At 45.1% G+C, this 22,410-nt stretch overlaps 1 protein-coding gene across 6 annotated transcripts in view; it reads right to left on the reverse strand.

Annotated features, from left to right (window-relative positions):
• The window catches only part of FAM126B (family with sequence similarity 126 member B), a 221,862-nt gene that overhangs the window by 90,497 nt on the left and 108,955 nt on the right, over positions 1-22,410 (reverse strand). For all 6 annotated transcript variants that reach the window (XM_029606225.1, XM_029606224.1, XM_029606227.1 and 3 more), the window contains one exon: positions 20,028-20,129. In XM_029606225.1, the coding sequence (XP_029462085.1) occupies positions 20,028-20,129 (102 nt within the window). The remainder of the gene's footprint in view (positions 1-20,027; positions 20,130-22,410) is intronic.

Raw genomic sequence — 22,410 nt, forward strand, 5'->3', positions numbered from 1 at the left:
TGGCTTAAATCCAGACATGGACATGCCAATCCAATCAAAAGGGACGCAAAATCGTACTCGATGGCAATGGCCTATGATGGCTGGTTGTCATCGAAGGCACCATCCCAGGGTGTAACGACAGCAAAAGAAAAACAAACGTACTTTAAATGCTAAAAATCCTGGCTAAAGACACTAAGGGGAGAATGGGAAGGACCCTGCATCGATACTGCAAGAAGATTTCTAACACGTGAAAAAACGTAAAAAAAAAAAATTCAAAGAAGTTTTAGAGAGAGACTCAATTGCTGTGACACACTAGGCCAGGGGTCAGGAACCTATGGCTCGCGAGCCAGATGTGGCTCTTTTGATGGCTGCATCTGGCTCGCAGACAAATCTTTAATAAAAAAGTAAAAATCTAACAATACCCCCACCCTCCTGACCCCCCCAAGACCTGCCAAAAGTCCCTGGTGGTCCAGGAGCGGTCCGGGAGCGATCTCCTGGACTTGGGCTGTCGGCTGCCAGTAGTCAAAATGGCGCCGACGGCCCTTTGCCCTCACTATGTCACTGGGGTCGATCAATGGCGGATGTATCCCCTATGACATAGTAAGGGCAAAGGGCCGTCGACGCCATTTTGATTACTGGCAGCCAACGGCCCTTTGCCCTTACTATGTCACAGGGGCTACCGCCGCCACTGGTCGACCCCAGTGACATAGTGAGGGCAAAGGGCCATCGGCGCCATTTTGACTACTGGCAGCCGACAGCCCAAGTCCAGGAGATCGCTCCCGGACCGCTCCTGGACCCCCCGCTGGACCACCAGGGACTTTTGGCAGGTCTTGGGGGGGTCAGGAGGGTGGGGGGTTGTAGTAAATTAATTTTGGAGGTCTTGGGGGGCGTCAGGCGGGTGGGGTTTTTTTAATTAGATTTTTACTTTTTTTATTAAAGATTTGTCTGCGAACCCTGGACCCCTGCTGGACCACCAGGGACTTTTGGCAGGTCCTGGGGGGGTCAGGAGGGTGGGGGGTTGTAGTATATTAATTTGGCAGGTCTTGGGGGGGCGTCAGGAGGGTGGGGGTTGTAGTTAGTATAGCTCTCACGGAATTACATTTTAAAATATGTGGCATTCATGGCTCTCTCAGCCAAAAAGGTTCCCGACCCCTGTCCTAGGAGAAACAAATTATAAATAGAAACATACAGGCAAAATCTGAACTTGAAACCACAACAAGTCAGACTCTGTATGCAGTGCAACAATGGAAAAACAGAAGCCTCACCATTTCTTAGACATTAAACAATAAAATCAAGAAAAATATAAAATATATTCAATCATAATAGTATAACCATAATAAAAATATTTCAAAACAGCTGATGAATGGAAGATCCAATAATGAAAATCTTATAACATTTAAACTTTCCCAAATATTAATAAAATATTACAAAAGAACAGACAAACATCCAAAAATTAAAACTAGTAAAGATAAAATAATTCTGTTATGCCCGGTTGCAGATGGCTGTGACCGCGCTTACTTACATCCTGCACTGTTCTACAGCCCTCCTCAGGTCTGCTCGCGGCACAGGCCAATCTCCACCGCTGCGTTCCCCATGGCTCCTCGAGGCGGCTGAGACGCCACCACCACCACGTTGTTGCCGGGCCCTCCTAGGCACGTGCACACACACGTGCCACTGGGCCCTCATTTGAAGCCTCTTCAGCGGGAACCTCGGGGGCGTCCCTGTTTGATGATGTCATCGGATCTAGGTACTTAAGCTCCACCTTCGCCCTCAGCTAGCAGACTTGGCAACAAGTTCTGTACGACTCTACGAACTCCTGCTCTGTGTTCCTGCATTGGATTTTGGACTCCTCGGGGGACAGTGGGCGCTCTCTACGAGGACCTTGTCTCCTGGCCTCCCCCGCTCCTCAGGCTGGCCCTGCGCTTCCTGAAGTCCTACTCTGCAAAGCTCCCTGCTCATCGGGGCTGCCCCCTGGAACACCTTACCACTCGACTGTTTACACTAGTGCTTACCCACTCCTCGGGGTTGTGCCCATGTGCTGTGTTGGACTGTCAGCGCTTCCCTGCTTCTCGGGGCTGTGCCCTCATACTATACAAGAGGCTCTCAGCACCGTCCCGCTCCTCGGGGCAGTGCTCTCATGCTACACTACGACTGTCCGCACCTCCCTGCTCCTCGGAGTCACGCTTACGTGCTATTAAAACTGCCAGCACTTCCCCGCTCCTCGGGACTATGCTTCTCTATCAGAAACTGTCTGTGCTCCTTGTGTTTCACATACATCATATTCGGAGACCTGACTCGGGCTTTCCTGCTCTGCGGGTTGGCCTACATCACTACAGCTGCACCTCCCTTGCTCCGCAGCCCCACCCCTCAGGGGTATTTCTCCGGTATACCTCCTGCACGCCAGTCTCATGCTCTCCTGCTCTGCGGCCTGCCTGGCGCCTTCCCCTTCGGGGGTCTCAGTCCAGGTAATATCTTCAGCCAGCTTGTCTACTGCGGAATTCCTCCTGGCTCCTCGGGACCACAGTCTCACTCAGAGCCATGCCTGACCTTGCCTCCTCGCAGGTGGTAACAACTCACACCTTGGGCCAAGGGTCCACATACCCACAAACCATAACAAATGCACGCTCTCCATACCTGGAAATGTTTGATTTACAGTCATCTTGATACTGTCGTGGATTAGTGGGAGAGGGATCCACAAACCTTTTCCTCTCTCTCAGAAATATATCTATAGATACACACACATGCTCCTTCTCTCTCATATACACACACATATATATGCTCTTGCTCATACACATGCTCCCTCTTTCATACATATGCTCACACACACACATGGTTCAGACACATACACGCTCTTTCCTGCATACAAATGCTCTCACACAACATACACACATACATGCTCAGACACACACACACAGAGCTTTGATACCACATCCTTTCCTAATATAAACTGCAGAATTTACTGCTCAAAGAGAACTATTTGGATCTCTGCACCCATCTCAATGCTGTCTCTCTCACACAAACAGGATCTCTCTCACACACATATTTAGACACACACAAAGGTACCCTCCTGCTCATACAGACACATCTGCTCCTTCTTTCAAACACAGCCTTCTCCCGGCAGCCCCAGTCCTCTACTTCTGCTGCCAGTCAGGCTGGGAACCGCCTCATAACTTTTTTTCTCTTCTGCCTGCCGGGTTGGGGGTCTGCTGGGCGACCCTGCAGCTCCCTCATCTCAGCTGAGAGGTAGCTGGAATGACCGCAGGGCACCAGTAGCTATCTCATCTTCAGCCCTGCAGTGGGTTAGGAACCTTTGAGTGGTGGCAGCAGAAGCTCCCTCATCTCGGCCTTGTGGCAGTTTGGGAACTGACAATGTGTCTCTGGAACCACCAGACAGCCTCATGGCATTGTCTTCTTCTGGCAGAGGTGGATAGTGGCCTCTTCCTCATCTCCATCACCTAGTGGATTGAGGTCCTGTGACAGCGGCATTATCTCAGTCGCAGCCCTGCAACCTTCAACTGAATTAGGCTGCTGCCTTGTGCAAGTGCATGGCTTGCACAGTGGATTGTGCTGGCCCTGATCATGCTCCACACTGTGGAACTTCATGCAATCAATATGAAGGTCTTTAATGAAAATTTTCATATTGAATCAAAGACACTTCTTGAAGCTGCTGACACTCTTCTGTGCCATGCGCTACGTAAATTGTTGAGGTGAAATTAAACACAATCTTCAGAAATAGAGTTGCTTACCTGTAACATGTGTTCTCCCAGGACAGCAGGATGTAGTCCTCACATATGGGTGACGTCATCAGGTGCAGCCCTATTACAGAACACTTTTGTCAAAGTATCTAGAAACTTTGACTGGCACACCGAGCATGCCCAGCATGCCATGATCCCTGTGTTCACAGGGGTCTCCCTTCAGTCTCGTTTGTAGCAAAAAGCGCGAGCAAAAAAATAAAATAAATGTAAGCAGACCCAACTCCGCGGGATGACGGGTGGGTTTTTTGAGGACTACATCCTGCTGTCCTGGGAAAACACATGTTACAGGTAAGCAACTCTTTCTCCCAGGACAAGCAGGATGGTAGTCCTCACATATGGGTGATTAGCAAGCTACAGGCTGACTCATATTACAACAGGCCAATAGCAGACAACTCGTGCAGCAGGCACCATAATTGGGGTGCTATTGGTAATGATGAGGCAGCCTGAAATCACAGCAGGTGGTTGTGGAAGGAGTTGGGGATTATACTGGAACAAAGTTTTTCAAGACAGATTGGCCAAAGGCAGTCTTGACTGACTTCCTTATCTAAGCAATAGAAAGCTGCGAATGTGTGAAGAGAGCTCCATGTCGTAGCCTAGCAAATGTTGACAATTGGTACTGAACAACAGTGTCCTACCAATGTTGCCATGGCCTTTACAAAATGTACCTGCACTCACCTCTGGAGAAGAAGGCCTGCTTCCTCATAGCAGAATTCGATACAGTCTGCTAGCCAGTTGGACAGAGTTTGTTTGCCCACTGGAACTCGCAGCTTTTCTTTGTCAAAGAAGCAGAGTTGGGTGGATTTCCTATGGAGTGCAGTGTGGTCTAGATAGAATGCAAGTGCATGCTTACAGTCCAAGGTGCGCAAAACCCTCTTACCCTGGTGAGAGAGAGGCCTTAGGATGAGTGGGCAGACTACAGACTGAGTAAGGTGAGGGGCTGTGTCCACCTTAAGAAGAAATTTAGGGGAGACTTCCGGGATGACGTCACTGAGGTTGGCAGGATAGCAAGCCAGCTCCAGGCCCCCTCTCTCACCTTCAGCCGCCATCCCTCCTTCAAAACTTAGTTATCCCTTCACCTCTCATTAGGATGATGTGGAGGTGGATCCGGGCTCTCGATTCGCCATCATTTCGGGCAAAAACAAGCATTTGACTGCCGGAAGAAGCCAACTCCTTCATATCTTCACTGGAACTTGACTGATATAGGCCGGCAGGCTTCGAGGTCAACCGGGCTTCTGTATCCTCACCACTCTCGCTGTGACAACATTGTCTTTGGTCCCCTATAACGGGGCTGACTCTTGTCTCTCGATAAACTGTTCTCTATTTGTGTTATTTTATACCGGGAGATGGCTTTGTTGTTAAGGTAGTTTAGCCTGTTCAGATCACTTCACAACAAGTAACCGCAGAGATCCGATGGGGGGAGGGGAGGTGGTGGAGGGGTAGGCTTTGGGGGAGAGAGGGCAGAGGGAAGCCCATAAACCTGTTGGGGGAAATGGGCTCTTCGTGCCTCTTGCGGAGCAAAGAGTTCTGGGTATGGATGTATACAGTATGTTTGGGGTATGCATGGGTGTGGATGCAGCATATAGTGTATATGTGCGACAGTGGGGTGGGGGAGGGGGGACCCAGGAGAATGACCTGGAGCCCTTAAAGCCTACCAATAAGCCTGCCATGATTGTGGAATTTGTTTTAAAGGTGGGGGATGGGACGCTCAGGCTGGGGGGCGTTCTGTCTGCTCACTGTACAACATTTTTTTCTCAAAACTTGTACTTTTTATCCCTCTAAACAGTTGACATGATTTCGGTTAAATTTACATCCCTGAATGTGGATGGAATCCACTCTCCGATTACACGGAAAAAATTATTATCTTTATTTCAGCGTTTGAAGGCACAGGTGGTCTTTCTACAGGAGACTCACTTGACGGAGGTGGAACAAACTGCAAAGGGAATGGGTGGGGAGTTGTTACTCCTCGTCATATTCTTCACGGCAGAGGGGTGTAGCGATACTCATACACAAGCAGATGCTGTTTCACCTGGATAGAGTTTTGCAGGATGTGTAAGGCCTCTATGTGGTGGTGGTGGGGATGCTGTTTCAACAGCGCATAGCTTTATGCAACGCCTACGCTCCAAATGTCTATTCTCATGATTATTTTGCTAACACTCAGGCCGATACAGTAAGGAGCGGTAGGAAGAGCTGCGTTAGTGCCGGGCGCACCCGCGGTTGCCGCATGCACAGTCCAGCTCACCTACCGCTCGATACTGTATGTAAATAGCTTGCAAATGCAAGCTGCGTCTAAGAAGCATCCCTGAAGTGTTAGGCCCGCGCAACCCATTTTACTGTATAGAGCGCTATACAGTATCCTGGGTGCGCGGGCCTAACGCTTCACGGACACGCTGATATCTGTCATTTCAAATGTCAGGTACCAGGAAGTGGACAGTTCTCCTACGCTCGGGATGCCAGTCCTCTCTCCTCTCCTCCCGAAGCAAGCAACGAAAGCGGAAAAAAATCGAAAAAACGAAAAAAAAAAAAAAAGTAGCAAGAGAGAGAGGGGAGAGAGGACGGGCAATCCTATGCTCGGGATTGTCAGTCCTCTCTCCCCTCCTCCCGAAGCAAGGCGCGAAAAGCAGCCTTGCTTCGGGAGGAGGGGAGGGAGGACTGGCAGTGAAAAGCAATGAAGCGACTTACTTTTTTTGCAGCCCCCCTCCGGAGACGGACATCGGCGACGACGGACGCGGCTCCCCTGCCTCCAGCTGCCCGCATCGCACGGGCAAAAGTGGCCCCTGTGCGTGCAATTGGGCCGCTCAAGATGTGACGTCATGATGTTTGGCGTCACGGCATGTGACGTCACATCTTGAGCAGCCCAATTGCACGCATAGGGGCCGCTTTCGCCCGTGCGATGCGTCCATCTTCGCGGGCAGCTGGAGGCAGGGGAGCCGTGGTCCCTCATCGTTGATGTCCGTCTCCGGAGGGGGGCTGCAAAAAAATAAGTTGCTTTTCACTGCCAGTCCTTCCTCCCCTCCTCCCGCAGCAAGGCTGCTTTTCGCACCTTGCTTCGGGAGGAGAGGAGAGAGGACTGGCAATCCCGAGCGTAGGATTGCCCGTCCTCTCTCCCCTCTCTCTCGCTACTTTTTTTTTTCGCTTTTTTTTTTTTTTTTTTCGCTTTTTTCCGCTTTCGTTGCTTCGGAAGGAGGGGAGAGGACTGGGGCTGCCCCGGAGACCAGCACCCATGGACGCGGCCAGGGCAGGTGAGCGGGGGCTGGGGGAAAGTTTGCCGCCTACCCTTACCCCTGCCTCTAATGCAGGGGTAAGGGTAGGCGGTAAGTTAGCAGGTTAAACGCGCGGCAAAACGGCAGGGTAAAAAAGCAATAGTCGGGGCGCACGTTACTGTATGGGAGGGAATAGCTAATTCGATCGTTTACGTGTAATATACATGCTGCGGGCGGAAGGGGTTACCTGGTGATTTAAGGACACGGTAAGAGTAGGTTAAAGGGGATTGTGTATCGCAGGAAGGGCTAACGCGGCCGAAAAGTGGGTAGAAAGCGGGTTAGGAGCAGGGTAACCGTGGCCGCACTTTACTGTATTGACCTGTTAGTGGGTATCTTAACTAAGCTGCCAGACTGTGAATTAATAGTGGGCGGCGATTTCAATATTGTTATGGACAAGCAAAATTGACTGCAAACCCCCGAGGCCCCTGGGCAGTAATGATGCGCACTCGGGAGTCAACTTCCTTTGTCAGGAGTTGAATTTAATAGACATTTGGAGGATTTTACACCCAGGAGAACAAGATCTTACTTTTTTTTCTCACCCACATGGTTCTCACTCCAGGCTGGATTATATTTTGGTTCCGGAAAAATTGTTTCCCTGAGTCACAGAAGCCAGTATAGGTGTTATCTCAGTTTCTGATCATGCCCCAGTGTCTGTTATTTTACAAATTGGTAAGTCCCCCCTGTGGCTTTTTCCTGGAGAATGCCGCCAGATCTGGGATCTGATGTCCACTTCCAGGAATATATCAAAGAGGGCTGGGAAGAATATAACAAATTTAATAACCTGTCTGAAACTGACCCGCACACACTCTGGCTCGCTGGGAAAGCAGTAATGTGGGGGAACATTATAGCTTATGTTGCCGAACAGAATAAACTGCGGAATGCCGAAATCTTGCGTTTAACTGCGCAGCTAAAGACAGCGTAGACCCTCTTTGTACGAGATCCTACCACTGCAAACCAGCAAGCGGCAGACCGGGTGCGTCAAGCCCTTAATACCGCACTGCACCAAAGAGCATCCAAATCGTTAAGATATTATAAATATAAGTTGTTCAAACACGGGAATGTACCCAGCAAACTTCTTGCAAATTTAGTTAGACCCAGACGTACCCAATCTTTCATAGCAGGGGTTAAAGGTAGCAATGGCACATATTGTATCCATCAAAAAGATATTGAAGCCAGTTTTGTGGATTATTATAGGACACTATACTCTTCCAATCCTCACACTCAGTCTGTGTCCGAGGTTTTTTTTCAAAATTTTACCTGGCCTCAGTCACTTGGTGACTCACTTAAGGCACTAAATGCTCGTATAGTGGACTCAGAAATTTTTGCCATTATCCAGAAATTTAAAAAAGGCAAAGGGGCTGGCCCCAATGGGCTGACTAACGAGTTTTATAAAGTACTCAAGTTTCCTCTCTTACCAAGCATGGTGTCCTATTATAATTCTTTACTCCACAACCCGTCCCTCCCGCAGGAAGAAAATTGTTCGACTATTATCCTTTTGCCCAAAAAGGGGCGGGATCCACAGGATGTGGGCTCTTACAGACCCATTTCCCTTATTAACGCTGATATAAAAATCCTAGCGGCTGTCCTGACAGCTCGGCTTGCTAATATCTTGCCTATGTTGATACACTCTGACCAGACCGGTTTTGTTCAACGTCGGCAGGCGGTTCAAAATGTGAGACATCTCATTGCAGCCCTCAGCTACCACTCACAAGAGGAGGCGTTAATTCTGAGTTTAGATGCTGAAAAAGCTTTTGATTCCCTGTCCTGGGACTACATGTTTTGGGTACTCAAGCAATATGAGATTTTGTCTCCTGGTTAAAAGTTTTGTACCATAACCCTAGTGCTCGGCTTCTTATCAATGGAAACCTGTCTGTTCCTTTTCCTTTCAACTGCGGAGTACGTCAGGGCTGTCCGCTTTCCCCCTTGTTATTTGTCTTGGCAATTGAGCCCTTAGCTGAAACACTTTGGCGGGACAAAGGATTCTGGGGACTGAGTTTGGGAGGACACCCTATTAAATTGGCCATGTTCGCAGATGACATCCTTCTTTTCATAGGCCGGCCCCGACAAAGTGTACCGGTCATATTGCCGCTCTTCACACAGTTTAAAGATATAGCAGGTCTTTGAATAAATTTTTCCAAGTCAGACCCCTTGGCTCTAAACCCTCACCTCCCTTCCTCTTGGGGCAGTCCCTTCCCATTTACATGGGCCCACGGGAAGTTGAAATACTTAGGGGGTTTGGATTCCTAGAGAGGTGGACCAGCTCTACAACCTAAATATTCCCGACACTTTGGATAGTATAGGGCGGCAATTACAGGCATGGCAGTCTCTTCTCCTCACCTTCTCTGTACAGGGTACCTTACTAAAAATGATGATTATCCCCAAACTTTTATATAAACTTCATATGCTTCCTCTTTTGTTCAAAGTACACGACCTTAAAACGTTACAGATGGGGCTGCAAAAATTTTTATGGGCAGGAAAACTGGCATGGATTAATTATCATACTCTGGTGTATCCCAAGACACAGGGAGGGCTGGGACTGCCTGATTTTCGCATCTACAGTGTTGCCTGTCAGCTACGCTTTATCAGGGAATGGATAATTGATGCTTATACTTATTGTGAGGAGGGGTTGTTATAGCACATATGTCTTTCCCTTGGTCTCCCTTGTATTACAGGCATGGCAGTCTCTTCCCCTCAGGCCCCAGCAGCTACGCTGCAGACGCTGGATACCCCTCTCTGTTTATTTTACTCATGCCGAAAGGCTTGGAGATGGTTGTACAATCTTTACCAATTGCAGAAACCTTTTTCGTTGCTGACTCAGTTAGTGGGCAATCGTGACTTTCAGCCTGTGGTGAGTGCCAATGGGGTTTTCAAAACATGGGCCCGATGGGGTATAATTTATGCCTTTCATTATTTTGAAGAAGGTGTACCTCAAGTGTTGGGATATGAGACTACAGTTAAAAATTATCAGCTACCACATAAGTTTTTCTTTGCCTATCTTCAAATGAGACATTACCTGCAGGCCTTTCAGTGGCAACAGGAGGAATTTTCTCGCAAAGTCGCTTTTGCCAACTCTGTTTGACACTGCGTATTTGCACAATTCCATCAAAGGCTGGAGTGGACTCCTTAAAAGCAAGTGGTCGGCACCCCACCTTGACCGTCTTGCTGCATAGTGGTCGAAGTTCTAAGCTACGGATATATCTACAAAGTTCCTTACTTCCTGCTTTACATCTCTACATAAATGACTGAAAGAAGTGGTCTCCAGGATCTTCATTTCAGAATTTTGCATCACACAATATGTGATGATGTGCGGCGCTTTCATATGAGTCGCCTTCCTTCCCCCAGCATGCATTAAATGTACCCAAGCAGAGGGCAACATGACTCATCGGTTAATTTTTTGCCTGACTTTGGATTTATTCTGGACTCAGATATTGGATTGTATTGCTAAATGTATCCAGGTACCTCTCCAATTTTCCAGCAGCTCTTCTACTGGCCGGACCACACGCGCTCACTGTATAGGAGGTCCAGATCGCTTTGGCAGGATTGCCGCTTTGTTAGCGTGCCGTACTATCCTTACTGCTTGGACTGATCCCTTACAAGAGCCACCTGTTGCAGCCTAGCATCATCGAATGATGGACAGGGTGTTGTTGGAACAACTGGGATATCCACATACACCCAAGATAATGGACAAGAAATATGCTGATTGTTGGGTTATATATTACTCTCTGCTTTCCTTAGATTTTCAAGGTCACTTGATAGCAGTGGGTTACCAAGTTCAGTGGTATTCCTTTGCTTTAGACAAACCTAAGCCATGAGCTGGCATATGCTGATTGCTCCTCCCTAACTTTTCTCGATAGATACAGTTTCTGTAGGTGGGTACTGGGGCTCCTGGGTCAGTCGAGGAGGGGGTGAGGATGCGTGGTTGGGGGGGGAACGTGTAGGGTGTGTCTGGTATGATTGTGTGTACTGAAGTTTGGGGTGTTTTGTTTGCTTACAAGAGGGGAACTTACTGTTTAAATGAGGATTTGCATGACCACTGTCTGGAATGTTTAATTGTTGGTCACATCTCTGTACCTTTTATGTGCTTGTGGAATTGCAAGTCTTCACAATAAAAATGATTTTGCAAAAAAAAAAAAAAAAAAAGAAGAAATTTAGGGTGAGTATGGAGGATCACTCTGTCACGGAGGAACCTAGTGTCGGGTGAGTATGCAACAAGGACTTGTAATTCACTGGCCCTTTTAGCAGAGGTGATGGCTATGAGGAAAAGAATTTTCCATGTTAGAATTTTAATGTTATAGGAATGCAAAGCAAAATTGCTTACCTGTAATAGGTGTTATCCCAGGACAGCAGGATGTAGTCCTCACATATGGGTGACGTCACTGGACGGAGCCCTATCACGGAAAACTTTGTCAAAGTTTCTAGAAACTTTTGACTGGCACACTGAGCATGCCCAGCATGCCATGATCCCTCAACCCACAGGGGTCTCCCTTCAGTCTCGTTCGTAGCAATAAGCATTAGCAAAAATAAAATAAAACGTTTCGGACCCAACTCCGTGGGGTGGAGGGTGGGTTTCGTGAGGACTACATCCTGCTGTCCTGGGATAACATCTATTACAGGTAAGCAATTTTGCTTTATCCCAGGACAAGCAGGATGATGGTCCTCACATATGGGTGATTAGCAAGCTACAGGCTGAGTCATCTTTGTTGTGGACCAACAGCATACAACTTGTGCAATGGGCACAACAACTGATGTACTGTTGGAAAAGATGAGGCAGCCTGAAATCACAGCAGGTTGGATGTGGAAGGAGTTGGGATTATACTGGAAATAAGTTCTTTAAGACAGATTGTCCATAGGCGGAATCTTGTCATCCTTCTTTGTCCAAGCAGTAGTGTGCTGCAAAGATGTGAAGAGAACTCCATGTTGCAGCTTTACAAATCTCAGCAATTGGTACTCTTCTTCCTATTCTACAATTAAGGAGCAGAAATGTGAGTAGTGCTAAAGTTGTGCAAGTGGTCTCATGCATTTTTAAGATGAGATTATTGTGAGGCTCTATGCAAGTGTGATTTAATCTTATAATGGTAAATGTAGCTCCCAGAATCACTGGTATCTAATAAATAAATCTAAGCAGGTTACAGAGGAAAAATGTACTCCAATTTTTTCAATTGAAAAACTGTATACTAGTTGCCCAAAGATTCTGTTTTAAGAATTGTAGCCGGATTTGTAACATTATAGTATTCCGCTAATACCAATTCACTTAGTGCACTAATCACCACTCCCCAGAAAGTTTTGAAACTGGGAACAAGGGAGTATTTGTAAGGTGACCCACTAGATTCTATTATGCAGTGAAGCAATACCTTCCTGTGCTTCTCTGGCTAAGGGATATTGATGTCTCATACTGAAGAAAATTAAATTTGGAATTAATTGTAATTGTCTAATAGGATACTATAGAAGTCAATAATATGGCTGAATATTTACCAAATCTCGTAGTGGTAAAAGATGTGAGCATTCCCTAAAAGTATTCTAACTTCATGGGAAGTATGCAAGGTAATTAAAATCCCTGGTACATGTGCTTGCAATTTACAGATAGCTTCCGTACATATCACAACCCCTAATTCTGAAAACCCCTATTCTGTCACACCAAAGTACCAGAGAGATAAGCCATGGAGGTTATATTGTCATGCTGAGAAGCAGCCACTGCCCATCCTTCAGACCCATGATATAACCACAAATCAATCTCAGTCCAGTGATGGCCCCCATATGTGAGGACTATCATCTTGCTTGTCCTGGGATAAAGGCTTGAACGGGGAATGCATGAGCCTTGTAAGCACTACATTTAGGCCCCATTCCATAACCAGTGATCGTAGAGGAGCCTTAAGTTGTAGAAAACCCATGATAGGCCGACTCATAAGGGGTTGAGTCGTTAACAGGGCATCCCCTACTCCCTGGTGGTACGCTGAGATGGAACCGAGGATGTCTGGGGACCAGAATCCAAAAGGTATCCTAGATAGCCTAATAGAAATGGAGTGGGGCAGGAAAAAGGGGCCAATACCTTTTTGTGCACACCATTTGGTAAATCTTGCCCATTTCGAATGGTAAGATTTATGTGTGGATGGTTTTCATGAAGCTACAAGCACCTGAGAATATCAGTGAGTCTGTGTTATGAGATTTGAGATAGGTTGAGAAGTATGGGGAAGCATACTTGTCGAGGCCAGAACAGGGTTATGAGAATCATTTGAAACCTGTCCTGCTGTAGCTTCACAAGAGTTTTGGCTATGAGCGGTATCAGAAGAGACGCATATAGGAGGCCTTTGTTGCAGGGGAGAGCAAAGCCGTCCATGGCTAACGTATTTCGATGCCTTGTAGGGAGCAGAATCTGTCCAGTCTGTGGTTCAATTTGGACGCAACAGGTCGATGGTTGGTTGACCTCAGTGCTAGAAGATTTTGCTCGCTACCATGGATTCAGAGACCACTCGTGGGGATGGAGACATCGACTGAGATAGTCTGTTAGTATGTTCGGTATGCCTGTTAGATAAGTGGCCCGGAGTTGCATGGAGTGTGCAAGGGCCCAGGCCCAGAACTGTGCAGCTTCCTGGCAGAGCAGATAAGAGCCAGTGCATCCCTGTTCGTTCGAGTACCACATTGCCACTATGTTGTCTGTTTGTATCCACAAAGGTTTGTGTGAGAGGCAGCGTTTGAAGGCATAACGCATGGCTCGAAGCTCCAGGAAGTTGACTTTTCTGAGACTTTTCATGGAACGGATTCAATGCATTTTGGGTTTGGAGGGTGTTCATATGAGCTCTCCAACCCAAGTTGGATGCGACCGTGGCCAAGATCATCTGAGGATTTGGTTACTGGATCTGTGATATGGATCAGGGACAAAAGTGGTTGAACAGCCTAGAGCCACTGAAATTTTAAAATCCAGAGCTTTTCTCATGGCTAGTCTGGCCATAGGAGTGATGTGGATCGTGGAAACCATGTGGCCCAGCAATGGAAGAATTGATGGGCTGAGACTATATTGCATGCGCGCAGAAATGTGAACAATTTGATAGGATGTCTGCGCGGTTGTTGGGCAGGAAGGCCGTTGTGACTGTAGTGCCCAGATCTGCTCCATATGGGATTTATGGTAGTTGATCAGAAATCCAAGCCAAATTTAGTAGATTTATAGTGAGTCTTAGAGAATTTAAAGCTCCTTGTTTGGATTGACTCCTTATTAGCCAGTCGTCCAGGAAAGGAAAAGTGTGAATGCTGTTCTTTGTAGATGAGCAGCAGTCACTGCTAGACATTTGGATGAAATACACAAGTTGTCGAAGCTAGTTCAAATGGCAGAACTTGGTATTGAAAATGTTGACTCACTATGAAGCATATAGAAAGTCCAGAGAATAGAGGCAACCCCTTGTTGTAGTAAGGGAAACATGGTGCCGAGAGACACCATACTGAACTTTTCTTTCTGAAGAAATGTGTTGAGATTTCTGAGGTCCAGGATGGGCGGAGGTTGCCTGATTTCTTTGAAAGTAGGAAATAGCGGGATTAAAATCCTCTGCCTTGTTGCATATGGGGAACGGTATCCCGAACCTTGGTCCTCAGTGGGTTGGCTTTTCTGTTGTCTGGCAAGGTTGAAAAATCCAGGAGCCTGCCCAACTGGCGGAGCTGGTGTGATCTGGATATCAGTTGGTCTCACGCGGGAGCGGTAAGAGATCCTTCTAACATCCCTCTTTGCTGTACAAGAAATGTAGAGAGCTGTTGCAGGGTCTCGCGGTTGTCTTGCAATTGAGCCACTGTCTGCTGGACCTTGTGCTCGAAGAAATTATCTGCGGTGTCTGGCAGATCAGCTAGTTTATCTTGGTCTTCGGGCCGTAAATCAGGGGCCGTAAGCCAGGTTACCATCTAGTACGGAGTCCTGTTGCTGGCAACGGGAGGACGTTTCGAGGCAATCACATGTTGCTGGAATTTCATGTGGATGGCAGAGAGGTTCCCTTGGTGTTGTGTCAAACATAGCTGGTAAATAGCAATATGTGACACCAACATGGTTCTTGAAAGATGTTACGACCTAGACTCTCCCAAAAACTTCTGGTCCTTTTTAGTGACCAGGTCGACAGGGATGGTTTCAGACACGTCCTTTACTTAGGTCTGGATGGGATCGGTACCGAAGTGGGACTGGGGTGCCCATCGCCCTTCGAGGATCCTGGGATAGGTACAGGAGTCCATGGAGGCTCAGAAGGACGAGTCGGCGTCGATGACTTAGGCTGTCGTTGGTAGGTGCCACGACAAGGCGGTGCCACAACGGTGCGAATATCGATGGCTCCGGTCTTAGTACATTCCGGAAGGCATAGAGGACAGCCTGACTGAAGACGTCCAGCAACTCTCCCTGGAAGCTAGTATAGGTAGCGCAGCTACAGGGGGAGACAGGCTAGGCGTTACTGGCACTTCCACATGAATCTGTGGTGACTCAGTACCCGGCACCAGTGTCGGTGGGGGAATGCCTCAGTGCAGAAGAGCATGGAGACTCTTGTACCTATGCCCACTTCGCAACTGGCTTAATGGACACTGATGCCGGTGCGGTGTCAGTGCCGGCACCGAACGCGGAACCACATCGATGCCGGCGACGATGTTTCCCTCGGTGCTTGGCCCGGTCATTCTTCAGCACAGAGGAAGATGCCCTTGCTGTCCCGGATGGCATTGGTGACAGACGGTCACCGTGCCTCTACTGCTCCTGGCATTGCTTGTCGCCCAAGGATTACACGGGGCTCTGGTTGAGAACACGAAGTATGGCACGTTTTCTTTAGTTGACTGCATCGATGGCATCATCGACCGAGGCATTGACGGAGGCATGGATGGCATCGCAGCGGCCCTGGCGGCAACAGGAACCGTGGACGACTCAATCCCTCTAGCCCCGATGGACCCGGTGGAAGATCACAGCAAGGACACTTGCGGGCATCGTGGGGCAGACTGAGGGTGATAGACATAGGGAGAAAAGAGGGCCGCAATTTGGTCGGTAACCTGGGGGAACAGATAGTGCGGTGACAGGAACCGACCAGAGAACAGGGCAAAGTAATCACCAAGCATTGATGAAATGTATGTGAAGGGAGACCCATATAGGTAAATTATTTGTGAAGTAAAACTTCGTTTCCGTGAGGAAAAGTTGTGAGAAAAATCTCACAGAGCTCCTAAACGCGAGGCAAACTGCAGCGCGGAAAAAAAAAAAAAAAAGAGAGACTGAAGGGAGACCCCTGTGGACACAGGGATCATGGCATGCTGGGCATGCTCAGTGTGCCAGTCAAAGTTTCTAGAAACTTTGACAAAAGCGTTCCATAATAGGGATCCACTTGATGATGTCACCCATATGTGAGGACTACCATCCTGCTTGTCCTGGGAGAAAGAGGAAAAAACCCTTATTGAGGTCTGTAACAGGTTTTGCTGAAGCAAGTAAAAGTCTTGGAGCACTGTAGCATGTCAAAATAAAAGAAAAAGATTTAAAAGTGCTGAAAAGCCAGGTAAGGGAACAGATTTTCAGATGACACTGTAGGTTGTTAAAAAAAAACAAAAAAAAAAACCTCAAGTGAGATAAGAAAACTGAACGGCATCCTACAGAAACAGTGGATGAAAGAGACCTTGCACAAGTGTGTGAGTGTGGGTTTTCCTGCATATGCTCAGAAAGCATCAGAAACAGGATGCTGGACTCAATAGAACCTGGTCCTACCCAGCATGGCATATCCTATGTTCTTATGTAAAGAATAATATATAAAAAGCAGACAACTCACAAGACAGCAAACTATAAAGATAAAAATTAATTCTTTTTAAATGTGTGCCCATTTCAGATTCTATTTCAATGGAATCTTTTAAACTGGAAGATGTTTCAACAAGAACTGTACTGTGCTTAGCTAAATTTTCAATAGTAGCATGTAATGCTAATGAGTTAGACCATTTTTAGACAAAATAGTTTTGTAGTCTTATTGTTTTTAAAGCACTAGAGAATACTGCCTTTGTATTCAAGATAAACTAATTCCTTTTTAATCATTCCTTCTACAGTTTGATGTATAGGATGCAATTTGTATGCTTAGTTGCATACTTCACTAAGAATCCACTAAAGAATTTTTAATCTCTTCAGTTTAAAAAAAAAAAAAAAAGTTATAGCAATCTATTTAATGATAAAATTCATATTCCAGTAGTCAAAATTACCTAAAATCAACAAATTTTTAATTCTCATGAGAAGAACCTGGCACAAGGTGCGACTAATCTGGATATAAAGTTAGATTTTGTCTTTAATGGTTTAACCTGTTCAGAGAACTGAGGACTCTTATCCATATTTTTTATTTAGTCAGGCATTAAGACAGCGGTGAAGAGAAGCTGGTAAGAGCTACCACCGCATAGCTTCCAACTCCTACCTGAATGAAAACTTCATATCTGTGAGTGCCTATGGGTACACATCGCTCTTCAGAGAGCAAGCAGAATGAGCGCCGATGGCTACAACCTGGCTCCACAGACCTTGCATTTTTTGCCATGGAAGGAATCTGTTTTTTCAGTCATAATTACTCTGTTTCTTCACAGGGAAATTCTGAGGTTCTGTCCCCAAAAGAAGTGACATTCTCTCAGCCGCCCTGACTAAGAACTCCCAGGTTGCAAATCAACTTCTCCATTTTTGCACTGAATAGACTACTATGACCTTGGGAAACAGAAAAATGCAGTGCGCTTTATCGCTTACCACAATACTTTATGAATCAGTATTTTGGCAGCAATTAGAAATTACTCAAGACTTATAAACCCCTTCTCCACAAACCTCAACGGAAGAAGTGGGAGGTAAGAAGCATGCTCACTGATGTCATAGGTAGGAAACAAAAAAATGTAATGTTTAAAAAACATTAGAATGAGACAGCACACAGGAAGAAGTATTTGTCTATGATGTCTACAAATGTACCCAACCCATCGTGTACACTATGTGAAATACACTAACACCAGCTCATCTCACATGCAACAAAATAGCTTTCAGAAATTAATATTCTTCAATTCTGCATACAGTCTTTGTAAGGCACATGACCATACAGAAGGAATCATATAGGTCTCCCCTCCCACAGACACTGAACTGTAGTCTGCCTAAACAAGTCACAAACCTGTATATTTATCACATGTGAAACTGGTATGAACAGGCAATTGACCACAAAGATGAATTTGGGTTATGATATTATTTGATAGATTTCCCTGTATCAAGATGTAGTATCTAGTTAATGAAAGATCACAGTAATTTTACAACTATTCAAAATGTTATTATCCAATTCAAGTTCCATCATGTTTCTAAAATCAGAGTGCACTAAATCATGCAGACCATTACTCGAGATATTAAGACATTTAAATACCCAATAGGAATTGAATGCATGTCCTAATAGCTTTACATAATAGCTGGGGAAGACTGCTTAATATTTAAACATATACCATTCAAATGGGAATTTTCTCTTTCCTTGCATCACTGCTATCAAAGATATTTGCAGCAAGATGTCAAATGTGTATGGATGCTAAGTTTTTCTTTTCTTTTTAAATTATTCATATTTTATCAAGGAGAGCAAGGTTGCTCTATAGAAAACCATTGCAGGGCCATAAATTATTCATGGTTTTATTATACTTTTCCAAAGACAAAAAGCCTGGAGAAAGACATACTAACTGATCCACTAGCTTGTTTTAAAACTTGAAATCAGAAGTTTTACAGTTGTATGCAAAACTAATCTGCCAAAGAACATGTGCAGGATACGTTTATGCAAATACAAAGAAAATAGTTCAAAAATAGACAACTGTTACTAGAAATACAATTTATGATTGAAAATACAGAATATTGAAACTTAACTCATTGTTTTGCACTTCTAAAGCAGTTACTCATGACCTTCTCAATCTCTGCTCACCCTATCCAAAATCCTTCCATTATCTATGAACTTAGAATGAACCAACTACAACTGGAAAATCTGAACAAGCTTCTTTACAGCAGGTATACGTGCAGATATGAGGTTCCATCCTTTCAAGTTTTAAGTATTTTAGTAGTGCTTATGGTGTCTTCACATGGAGCAGAGGTTTTATAGTTGTGGAACATGCAGATGGAACATGTTTCTATCTGATCCATGCTTATTATAACCATTGAAGTAAGCATATAGAGTAAAATATTATAAGAATCTCCCATTTCTTCATGTAATGAATCTTAATTGTATGTGGTTGTATTTTAATCATAAAAATATAGAAATGACTGCAGAAAAGGACCAAATGGTCCATCCAGTCTGCCCAGTAAGCTTATGGTAGTATCTGCTGTTCCATGTAAGTTATCCCATGCTTATCAGTTTCCCAGACCATAAAAGTCAGGCCCTCGTTGGTTGCTGTTTGAATCCAATTCCCCCATTATGCCTTGCCATTGAAGCAGAGAGCAATGTTTAAGTTGCATCAAAGTATCAGTCTTATGGGTTAAGGTTAGTAACCGCTGCATCAGCAAGTTACCCCCATACTAGTTTCCCCAGACTGTAAAAGTCAGGGCCCTCCATGGTGTAACCATCAGGTAGATTACTTATTTAACACAGTCCAGTGGGAGGTGTGTGAAAGACTCAGCCAACCTGTAGTCTCAAACCTAATAAGAATTCTGGTTGAGATTAAAATTAACAGAGAAACAGTTTTCAGAGAAGATGAGCATCTCTACACTAGAACCTAGATAAACTGGAAAGAAAATTGTTCATTAAAAATGTCAGGAAATAGTTTTCAGCAGTAAAATACCATAGTATTGCAAATACAAACTTAAGAGATTTCAAAATGTTTCTAGTGGGTTATCCTACTATGAAATTAAGGCTATACTGATCAGCTAAACCAAAGAGCAGACATAAGTGGTACACAAGAGAGAGTGTGTGTCTAAATACAAGACAAAACAAACAAGTAGGTATTAAAAAAAAAAAAAAAAAAGGGGGCAAAGTTATCAAACAAGAAGCTGGAGTCTGATGAAATGACTAGGTACAGGAATCAGTTTTAGTCAGACCTCTCTACCTTATCACAGATTTGACCACCTTTGATTACTTCCTACCTCATTATTTGGGTCCTGAACCACCTTATAGAGGGCAGACACTAGTGGTTTTTTACTGTGCAGGGTGGCTGCATAATTGGAGATTTGAGTTTCAGGTAACGCCTACAAACAAAAATGCAAAAACCAACAGTTATTCTTTCTGACAAATATACCTAACTGGTCAGAACTTATCTGCAGCAACCACTAAATCACTGCTCCAGGAAAAGCAACACTCAGTAGATACCAATACAACTAATAATTCAAACACAGCATTTTAAAACTACAGTAAATATTAACACTTTATATGTGTTCTAGTTAACAGGTAAATCAGTTCTTAAGTGTGTATAGTATTAAATCATCTAGTTATGTGTACTTTGCCTTTGTTTTTGCCTATTCATGGAATTAGTCTTGCTTCTTTGAAAAGAGAAAGAGCTTATTGATCTACCCTAGCATTGCTAATCTGAGGAGCTAATCAGGAATGGCAGGAGGAAAAAGCAAGTTTGCTTATTGTAAACTGTGCTCACTGTAGATGGCAGGATGAATTAGCCATAGCCATAACATGTGGCAACGTCATCCGATGGTGCTGAATGAACCCATCTTAGCTCATAGAGCTTTTGCTCTACTGAGCAGATTTCAATAAGCAACTTTGCGTTTTCAGTCGACAAGCAGGGCTGAATTAGCCATGACATGTGGAGTATCCCAATCTGAGGGCTGCAGTGGAACACTTACTGAGAAAACAACTTAGACCCCACTGTGGAAAGTGGTCAAGTAGGTGAACAGGCTGTGGAAAACTGCTTGTCCAAAAGTTATTGTCTCTTCTTGATAGATTGTCCAGAGTAATGGGACATGAAGGTGTGAATTCACGATTAAGTTGCAGCTTTGCAGATGTCTTCAATAGGAACGACTCCTAGATGAGCCACTGATGTAGCCATGGCTTTCACTTGATAAGCCTTTACAGAGTTTGCTCTGAAAGTCAGCAAGAGCCTAACAATGTGCAATTCAGCCTGATAGCCAGATGGACAAAGCGTGCTTGACAACTGCTATACCCAAACAGGATCATAAGAGACGAATAGTTGAGGCCTGACAATGTGATTTGAGTTCTTTCAATAGTAAGCTAAGACCTCTTGTAGTCCATTGGATGAAGGGCCTTTTCTCTTTTGTGTGTGTGTGTGTGTGTGTGTGGCCTTGGAAAGAAATGGGTTACCCAACAGTTTGATTTAAATGAAAAGCAGACACCACTTATGGCAAAAATTTGGGGTGGGTGCACAGCACCACCTATTGTGGAAGAACTGAATATATGGAGATCTGGAAAGGAATACGATGAGTGGGTATTTCAAATTTGTGGATGATACAAAATTATTCAGAGCAGTTAAATCACAAGCGGATTGTGATACATTACAGGAGGACCTTGCAAGACTGGAAGATTGGGCATCCGAATGGCAGATGAAATTTAATGTGTTTAAAAAAGGATTGGATAAGTTCTTGGAGGAGAAGTCCATTACCTGCTATTAAGTTCACTTAGAGAATAGCCACTGCCATTAGCAATGGTAACATGGACTAGACTTAGTTTTTGGGTACTTGCCAGGTTCTTATGGCCTGGATTGGCCACTGTTGGAAACTGGATGCTGGGCTTGATGGACCCTTGGTCTGACCCAGTATGGCATTTTCTTATGTTCTTATGGACAAGTGCAAGGTGTTGCATATAGGGAAAAATAACCCTTGATGTAGTTACATGAAATTAGGTTCCATATTAGGAGCTACCACCCAGGAAAAAGATCTAGACATCATAGTGTATAATACTTTAAAATCGTCGGCTCAGTGAGCTGCAGCAGTCAAAAAAGCAAACAGAATGTTAGGAATGATTAGGAAGGGAATGGTTAATAAAACAGAAAATGTCATTATGCCTCTATATTGCTCCATGGTGAGACTGCACCTTGAATACTGTGTACAATTCTGGTTGCCGCATCTCAAAAAAGATATAGTTGCGATGGAGAAGGTACAGAGAAGGGCAACCAAAATGATAAAGGGGATGGAACAGCTTCCCTATGAGGAAAGGCTGAAGAGGTTAGGGCTGTTCAGCTTGGAGAAGAGACGGCTGAGGCGGGATATGATAGAGGTCTTTAAGATCATGAGAGGCCTTGAACGAGTAGATGTGATGGTTATTTGCACTTTCGAATAATAGAAGGACTAGGGGGCATTCCATGAAGTTAGCAAGTAGCACATTTAAGACTAATTGGAGAAAATTCTTTTTCACTCAATGCACAATAAAACTCTGGAATTTGTTGCCAGAGGATGTGGTTAGTGCAGTTAGTGTAGCTGGGTTCAAAAAAGATTTGGATAAGTTCTTGGAGGAGAAGTCCATTAACGGCTATTAATCAAATTTACTTAGGGAATAGCCACTGCT

This window comes from Rhinatrema bivittatum, chromosome 6 (assembly GCF_901001135.1).
Source record: "Rhinatrema bivittatum chromosome 6, aRhiBiv1.1, whole genome shotgun sequence".
Classification (NCBI taxonomy): domain Eukaryota; kingdom Metazoa; phylum Chordata; class Amphibia; order Gymnophiona; family Rhinatrematidae; genus Rhinatrema; species Rhinatrema bivittatum.